Below are 8,727 nucleotides of genomic sequence, written 5' to 3'. Positions count from 1 at the left end.
TCATGAAATCACCTACATGTTTCAACTTAAAGTGTTAAACAAATATGGTGGAATGCATTGTTATCCAATTATTTTGATCTCACAAAAAACATTATGCCTTAAAATGTCTAAGATGTGTGATATGTCATTTTCCCTTGATAAAGTCCAGAAATTTTCAAATTTGGTTGTGGGGATTTATTGGTGATCTTGATCGCTGTGCTTTTGACATGCCAATTGAGAGTTGTGTTTAACACAACCACCTATTACATTTGATTAAAGTTAGGCCATGCCAAAATGATTCTATATTTAGCATTTTGGGTAATCTGGCTGGTAGGTAATGGGCCATTCAAATCCAAAAGACAAGTTTTCAAGAATCAATATTAAGAAAAATGCATTTAAAATGCTTGCATATAAAATATGAACAAAAGAAGTACCAGTACTTCACTAGCCAGTAAAAATTGTTTGTTTTAGAAATTTATGAACCTGCAAGTATGTAGCTTCTTTTCTGCCACATTTTCAGGAAATTTCTTGTGTCTTTTTTTCAATTAAGACCTGAATATGATTCTAAACATAGTATCAATTTGGTATGGCTTCATTTTATATCTTTCAATTGTATCCCATAATGACGATGAAATGACGCAAACACTGACGGATGCAATTATAGGTGTATGTTTCCATATTGCTAAATTAAACTTAAAAGATTTACAAATATCTAAGGGTTGACACTGACAAAGTATGCAGCAATATGTAATCACTACTTGACACTTTTCACTTCACCATTCCAGTGTAATTTGGATTTATTCAACCAAATTTTATGGGAAATTTCATCTAAAGCAAGAGATGCACTTTGTTAGAATATTCAGGTCATCATTATGTCTCTCCCCAATGCTATACAGGGGAGGGTTTATTTCTTTTTTTATTGTTTTTTGTGTTGATGACCATCCGTCACACTTTTATGTCAGCATGTATGTTTGTCCGACTTATGTGTCGCTCCTGATCTTCTAAACCTCTTGTAAGGATTTTCATGAATCTGGTAAAATATGAACCACATAAACACAAAGTGCAGACCCCACATTCCAGGCACACTTGCTCAAGGCCAAGTTCAAAGGTTCAAGCCATAAATTTCATGTATTAAAGCTCCATCTCCTTGACCCAAAACTGGGTAAAATGTCCACCTCTTCACCAAAATACCTACAGTCTGCTCCTTATCTCGAAGAGTCAAATGAAATGGAACAGAATAAATCAAGCATGTAGAAAGGCAACTTTTTTCCCCAAACCATGTAGTTTTTCAATGATTTTCTTTCACTTGTTCAGATTGTTCTACTACAGCCACAGACAGTTATTTATATTTCATAGTTATGGCCCTTCACTCCTCAATACTAAACACTTATACTGCACCATTTCTTGTCCAAGTTACTTCTCAGCAAGTTTTAGGATTATTGGTTTACAAAATACTTTCCAGTTATATGAAAAGCTGAAAATTTTAGATGGTGTATAAACTGTATATGCTACTGAGAAATTATTGTTAAATTCTTTATATTTCTGTACCCAAGGTACCTTGTGGCAACCCCTTTTTTGCAATAGAACTTGCATTTAGCAAATTCTTTTTCCAGTTGATTTTTTAATGCACATCTTTCATTTTGTACAAGAGATTGACTAAAATCCTTCAATTTGAATTAACTATCATAAATTTATAATACATTTGTGAAGAAAAACCCTCTGAAAACAATTTATCCACTTCAGCTGAACTCGACATGCTTCATGGTCCAATTTGCCTGATTTTTATAATCATTTCTGCCTACAAGATCAATAAGCATCAGCGATAAGGAAGCATACTGTATCAGTTTAACTAATCACCCTGTTCACCTCAGCCCCATATTGATCAAGTACAAGTACAGACTGCACCCCACTGCATTAGCCCAGCCAAGCAGTTCTAAAATCCAACTGCTGTGACCTTGTCATGCTAGACCAGTTATTTGAATTGGTTGGCAAACTAAAGATCAAATGTACAGCATGAACATGCAATTTTGACCCCATTGCCATTGACCATATAACAAAGACGTCGTGAACTTTTAAAATCATCACAGTTAAAATATACAGGAAGCATTCAAGAAAATGATGTTTGGAGCACTTAAAACTTTCTCAAATATAAAACAGAAAGAATTAAACCATTGACAAGAACATTTATCGGCATTTTTCTCTTTATTTAGCTGAACAGTACAAGCAATGTCTAATCCCTCATCATCAACTTTTGTTTTTTCAACTTTTTCTGTGAGACCTTTTTCTTCACTGGCTCATCCTCGCCACCGACTGGCTTAGGAACAGCCTGTTCTCTCTCGGCAAGGATCACCTCTACGTGGCATGGGCTGCTCATGTATGCTGCAGAGGAAAAGGGGAGATATCTTACCAATCATCAAAGCAGACAAAGGTAGAAGCCTTTTTTAGAAAAGTATTCAAATATAAGAAACTTACCGATTTTATTTCATTTTTTGGGAACTGATGATTCTCACCAATCACACATTTCAGCTTTTTATTATCACATTTAACGGTGCTTAAAATAAACTCTGTAGCAGTATCTAAAATGCTAATTAACTGTTTATATACTCTTCCTGTTCCAGTTTCGAAGGTAATCATGAGATTTTATTGCGACCTTGTTAGACTCAAAAGATTTGGCAGAAGAAGTGTGTTAATTCATGACAAATCATGGGTGGATTGGCTTCTCTTAGCTAACAGTTGAAAATGAAAAAAACAAATTGAAAAGCAGACAATCATAATATTTTATGGATTCTGGTCTTCTATAATTGATATCATCACTGTTATGCAAGAACTCCAGTGCATAAGTTATCAGATTCAGAAGAACTAAGACTGTGTTATAAATTGTTTCCTGCATAAGGCAACATAGTATCTTTAATGTTTACCAGTGGAATACAGATATTGTGCCTGAATTCAAATATATATATAATTCAAAGTTATCCCATAAATAACTTTTACAGGACTTAATTCTAAAAAATTGCCACATGCTTGGAGAGAGTACAGTTCTTTACCACACTTATTTATTATGTGTCTACAAAATGAGGTAAACAAAATGTAATCATTGAACAACTTTATTATTTAGGCAATCTTATATTGTTTAGTCTCTTTGTTCCACTAGTATATCAAGCAAGCCCAATCCCCAGAGAGAAGTACAGTTTACATACGGTTAATTCTGCCGTGGGCTCTGTATGTTCTCCTCCTCATCTTAGGGGCAGCATTCACCATAATGTGTTCAATGATCAGGTGGTCTGTGTCCAAACCCTGAAATACAACATGTGATTTAAACATCCATTTTGATAAAAAAAATTCACAATTTCAAATGTTATTTTTAGTTTGTAAACAAGCATAGATCACAAGATGGCTTGTTTCAATTAAAGCCAAAATAGCACAAATACAAACATCTAGGGCTGTAATACAATGCTTTTTAAAAAATATTTTACCTGAAGTCAAAATTTGAACTCATATATTTCATGAAAATCTAATATTTTTTATTTAAATGGTGTTTTCATTATTAATAACTGAAGTTTCCATAGTATAATTACAAAATATATTGAGCATAACACATTCAATTAGTAGAGTAAACCCATTCAGAAATTTTTTTACAAGTAAAGGTACAATTTTATCTTAAGATGCTTCTGTTATAAAGCCCCACAGCCAGTATTCATAAAATATCTGACTGTGTTTTCTATTTGATTTCAATTTTGTTAAAATAGATTTTTTATTTACTCTAATCATAAGTAATGCTTATACTTAGATAAACCCACATCATTATGACCCGGTTCACTTAAAGAAATCTACTCAAGTCTAGATAAGACGTTTTATAATACCAGCCCAGTGATTTTTATAGAAATATTTTTACCGTCTGCGCCTTGCAAATTGGGAAAATATTTCGTCTTTGGGAAAAATACAAAATCAGGCCAAAATAGCTAATATAATGGCAAATATACATGTTTTAACTTTTTTATGCATACATAATGCTGTGAAAGAGTAGTATTGTCAAGATTTTGTTTATATTACAAGAAATTAGACAGTATTTTTGCAAGGGGAAACAGCCTTAAGAAGGCAGTAAATTGTACCCAAAAAAAATCACTAATAAAGCATCTTAGGTCATTTCCTAACTCAGGGCTTTTTCTGTCCATTTTGGGAAAAAGACCCTAGACATTTAGGGAAATTTTGGTCATGAAAATGAGGAAATTGGTAAATTTTACAGTGAAAAGAAAAAGCTGTCTAGTCTCCTGTGAATTAGGAAATGATTTAATATTAGTTTATTTCCCTTTAAAAGACCCACAATGGCTGAAATATCAATCCTTGGGGTGTAAATATCTATTGCAATAAATCGTTACAGATAATATTTCATATCTCTGAATGTGATGAAAATCAATGATTTCCGAGTTCAATTACCAAAAAAACTTCACATCACATAATTTATTAGGATGTTGAAAATGAACCAGTACAGGTAAAAAGAATTTCTACTTTTTTTTTATTATTTGGGATTTTTTTCTAAAGATTGGGAAAAATATCTTATATTTTGCTTTGGGAATGGGTCCGATAGTCGGACCTGTGGGTACTATAGAAAAAGCCCAGTAGCTTAAGTCAATTTCTAAACATTTTCATAGTGAAATAAATTATAAGAAATGTGTAAGTGATTTTAACATCAATGTATGTTTTTTTTCTCTCAATAAGGTCAATGAGAATAATGTATTTTGGAAATTCTTTATTTTTTTTTTCAAGTGATAATAAAATAAGGAAAGTGATTTCGTTAGGAATTCTACTTTCAATGACTAAAAAACATTTAACACGCGCTTTCTGTATCTTAGTATGGTCCCAAAACTGCAATACTCAATCATAAAATCAATTTGTTCACAAGCATTTGATATGAATTAAATAGGGTTTCATCCTTATTTAGGGTTTACAAGTAGGGTAGGTAGGCTTTATTTTATTAGGCTTTATGTAAAAACTTTATTGTCATCATTGGGGAATGGTGTTAAATTCATATTCTGTATAAACCTTTTAACAGTCTTTGAACTACATATCAAAACACAATTTTATTCCCAACTGACTATAAAAACAGTAAGGTCGTTACTATTTTTTAACAGACATTTTTAAGCCCATGCATCATAGTCTGCGTTATCCAATGATGCAAAACAATTGATTTTCTTTGAAATCAGTCTTTGAAGTAGGTCATAACTACAAAATGATACCATGACAGCAATGTCTTGAAAGAACACACTCTTTCGAGGTATGACACAAGACTTCAAAACAATAATATGACAAGTCTGTTCATACTCACTTTAAATTCAGCATTGCTTTCAGCATTTTTCAAGAGCTGAAGTAAGAACTCTGCACTTTTCTTTGGCCATCTGCCCTGTGTGACTCCCCAGGCTTTGGCCTGCAAATATTATAATAACTTATATAACATGTATTTGAATTTAAACAAAATGTCAACTTCAGTAAATTAGATTTGCAGTAGACTCAACAAAATTCAGTGCATCTCATCTGTAGTGAAATACAAAAAGTTCGAGATGAAATGTCCCAAAATCCGCTAAGGATGTGATGATAAAAAAGAAGTGCAATCGAAGTGCATTACACAAAAGTAAAACGCAGTCTTTACAATTGTCTGGGATTTTTTTCAAGCATGGGTCAAATTCATAGGCCCTTAAACATATCTTGGCATGTACAATTTTGAATGATAAAATGCCAAAAAAAGGAAATTCATCTAGTGATTTCTGAAAACCCAGATTTTTTTCCAAGGCGAAGACCTATGGCCTTTTGCATTTCTCTCAGACTGAGATAACTAACCTGAGCTTTTCTGCCCACAGCACCATTGAAATGGGTGAAGGGGACGACTTCCTTTTTTGCAATCACGTTCTTCAAGTACCTGGTAGCTCTCTTCAAATGCATATGCTTGACAGCAGCAGCCGTTTCCCGTGTGTTCTAAAAAGATAATGTATCAATAAGTTTGGAAATAGTAAAGTGAGATGTCTGCATTAGTGCTATGAGGTTGGTATGAAGTTATAATAAACAGGACTATCATTTGCACTTCCATCAAATTGTAACAGGATTTTCCTTTTTGAAATTTCAACACCTAGTCCGCTTAGCAAACAATTGTATGTCTTAACATTAGAGAAATTATTTTTTAAGTATTATTTAAAATAACAATAGCTTGCCTATAAAATGATTTGAATAATTGCTTCTACAACAGCAGATAACATACCTTGAAATGAACACGCAGGTAAGAACCCCTTGCCTTCGCAGCTACAAATTCATAAAAGATGACATTTACAAAAAAATTACAAATATAACAATATATATCATTATTCAAAAATTGCACTATATTTTTCATCACAAAAAGTAGCCAAAATGATCAATTGCTACAAAATTTTGAAGTTTTGAGAGAAAATATTACAAAATGACAAGAATTTTTACAATATTCCTCATTTACAAAACGTATGAATAATTTGCTACTGCTTAGCCCAAAAATAGGAATGCTGATTCATAACAACACTCAGATTAAACAAAATGATTATTTATTGTAATTAGGGTGTACATATCATGGACGTTATTAGTTTATAGAATATAGACAAGTATAGTTTGAATTATCATTTTGATGCACTGACAAGTGTGCTGTCATTGTCAAGACTCCACATAATATTCACTTTATTAACTTGTTCTTTCCAACCGAATGATTGCAGCTCGACAACTTACATTTCGTGGGGTTCTCGGGTTCCGATGCGTACCGAGTCATTTTGGTTCTGCAAAAGCAAAAGCAAGCAAACCATTATGAAATAATAAATAAGAAAAACATTATAATTGTTAACAACTTAAAATTACTTCTATTACGAATTGTATGACAATATGCATCTGTGACAACGGCTTTGATTAAAGACTATTTTTACAGCCTGGCATATGCTATATAAAATTGATGATTAGTATATGTATAGGATGATTGTCGCGGATTCATATAGGGTATCTATAATAACAACATTACAGACCTTCGTTCGAACCGGAAAAGGAAGTATCTTGACTGGTTAAAAAGAATTGAGTCAAATCGGCGGTCGATACTATTTCCCGGTGTCTCCCCGTATTATCCGGTCTCATCCGGTCTCCTCATTCAAGGTTCATAACTTATGGCTCCAGGATTATTATTGTGTTACCGATGTCTGGTAAACAAATTTGACAATCTTATTTGCTTTATATACGTAAAAAAGGAATAAGATATATAAACATGTTTAATTCTTAATTTATGCAATTTGATATAGATCGCAATGCCAAGTCCTTTTACCAGAGTGATAGTCTTTGATAATGGAAGATGCGTGTTACAATAAAAAAAAATCTTTATAATATCCTAGAAGGAAGTCATACATTTCTCTTTTTTTTTATTATAGATGTATTGCGATGTATTGCGAATTACATTTTATACCGTCTCCGTGGCCTAGTGGATAAGCGTCCGCCTACGGAGCGGGAGGTCGTGGGTTCGATCCCTGGCCGCGTCATACCAAAAGACGTTAAAAGTTGGTACAAGTAGCTCCCTTGTCTGGTGCTTGGCATTTAAAGGGTAGTGCTTTGAAAAGTGGTGTACTCAGTACTGGTTTAACCCAGGAAAGTTGTACCCCGTGTATCGGTGCTTTACACCGAGCACGTAAAAGAACCAAGGGGTCTCTTCGAAAAAAGAGCTAGGGTCTCGCACCCGGACTTCCTTGTATCCCACCACTGTCTCTTCAGCGTGCTGTCCCTTCAGCAAAAACAAAGGACCCCGTTGGAAATAAGTGCTTGCACTTTCACGGGTTATCCTTGATCGCAAGGTCTAAAGAAATACATACATACCAGTGATACTATTTTGAAGGATTTTTGAAGTTTTATTGTGTCTATAAATAATTAATTCATATCAGTTTCTCTTTTCTATTTCACAAAGAAAATATAATTTGCTTGAGTTTAGCTGGAAGGTTTGAAAGGCAAATATTCTGAATTATTAAATTTTACACAAATAGCTCCAAATATCTGGCAATGAAAAACGTGATAATGTTATATAATTACAGTAAATTACGTCGTTAAACAGATAGATAGATAGATTCTTTTATTCCTCCAACAATGGAGAGCATTACATATGTATAACATACAATACATGAATATACAGTTGATATATAATCATAACATAGAAAAGAATAGGAACATGATATGCATGGCATCAATTTCAGGGTACACAACAATACAAAGTATGGGAAATAAATGACATGTCCCTACATTACACATCGTCCTGCATTTTAGATAGAGTTATGACAATGATATAAAAGGAGTGATATTTATAAGTAAAGTAAACATAGTAAAATAGATAGTTACTTTTACAAAAAAACAACCCAAATGAACGAGACTTCAAAAGAGGGTATGTTTACACACATTGTACATGTAATTACATATGCGGTAAAAAAATCTATCTATCTATCTTATCAGCAATATTTTAGCACTGGTTTGCAGATATTTACGCAAAATTGCTCTTTCCAAGACAAAAAATAAAAAAGTTTTCAAAACAGTAAATCTGTGAGAGTGCAGCTTTAAGTTTGATGTTTAATCAATATTAAATGAAAGAAAAAACACCAAAAACCTTATGAAGTTTAACAATCAAAATGTAGATTTGATGTTATAATATATTATTTATAAGTAATATTTTAAAACGTTTGTTATTCTTACTTGGTAAAATTTTCAGATATATTGATATAC

General features: G+C 32.7%; 1 protein-coding gene across 1 annotated transcript; it reads right to left on the bottom strand.

Moving 5' to 3' along the window:
- Window positions 1-2,162: 2,162 nt before the first annotated feature.
- On the bottom strand, window positions 2,163-6,873 carry LOC128228314 (60S ribosomal protein L17-like). Its single transcript, XM_052939555.1, has 6 exons — window positions 6,718-6,873; window positions 6,227-6,267; window positions 5,812-5,946; window positions 5,303-5,401; window positions 3,177-3,273; window positions 2,163-2,358 (listed from the first exon to the last, which is right to left on the bottom strand). Exons 1-6 carry the CDS (start codon window positions 6,755-6,757, stop codon window positions 2,210-2,212), a joined length of 561 nt encoding a protein of 186 aa, XP_052795515.1. The 5' UTR covers window positions 6,758-6,873; the 3' UTR covers window positions 2,163-2,209.
- Window positions 6,874-8,727: the final 1,854 nt, after the last annotated feature.

Source organism: Mya arenaria, chromosome 3, assembly GCF_026914265.1.
Source record: "Mya arenaria isolate MELC-2E11 chromosome 3, ASM2691426v1".
NCBI lineage: Eukaryota > Metazoa > Mollusca > Bivalvia > Myida > Myidae > Mya > Mya arenaria.
This window is presented reverse-complemented; position numbering and strand designations above follow the sequence as displayed.

Excerpts from the sequence above, each read along its gene's own strand:
- LOC128228314 (XM_052939555.1), bottom strand. The coding sequence starts at position 6,757 with ATGACTCGGTACGCATCGGAACCCGAGAACCCCACGAAAT. Across the intron at positions 5,402-5,811 it reads CTGTGGGCAGAAAAGCTCAG|GCCAAAGCCTGGGGAGTCAC; the intron begins GTTAGTTATCTC and ends TAATATTTGCAG. Across the intron at positions 3,274-5,302 it reads AAAGCAATGCTGAATTTAAA|GGTTTGGACACAGACCACCT; the intron begins GTGAGTATGAAC and ends GTTGTATTTCAG.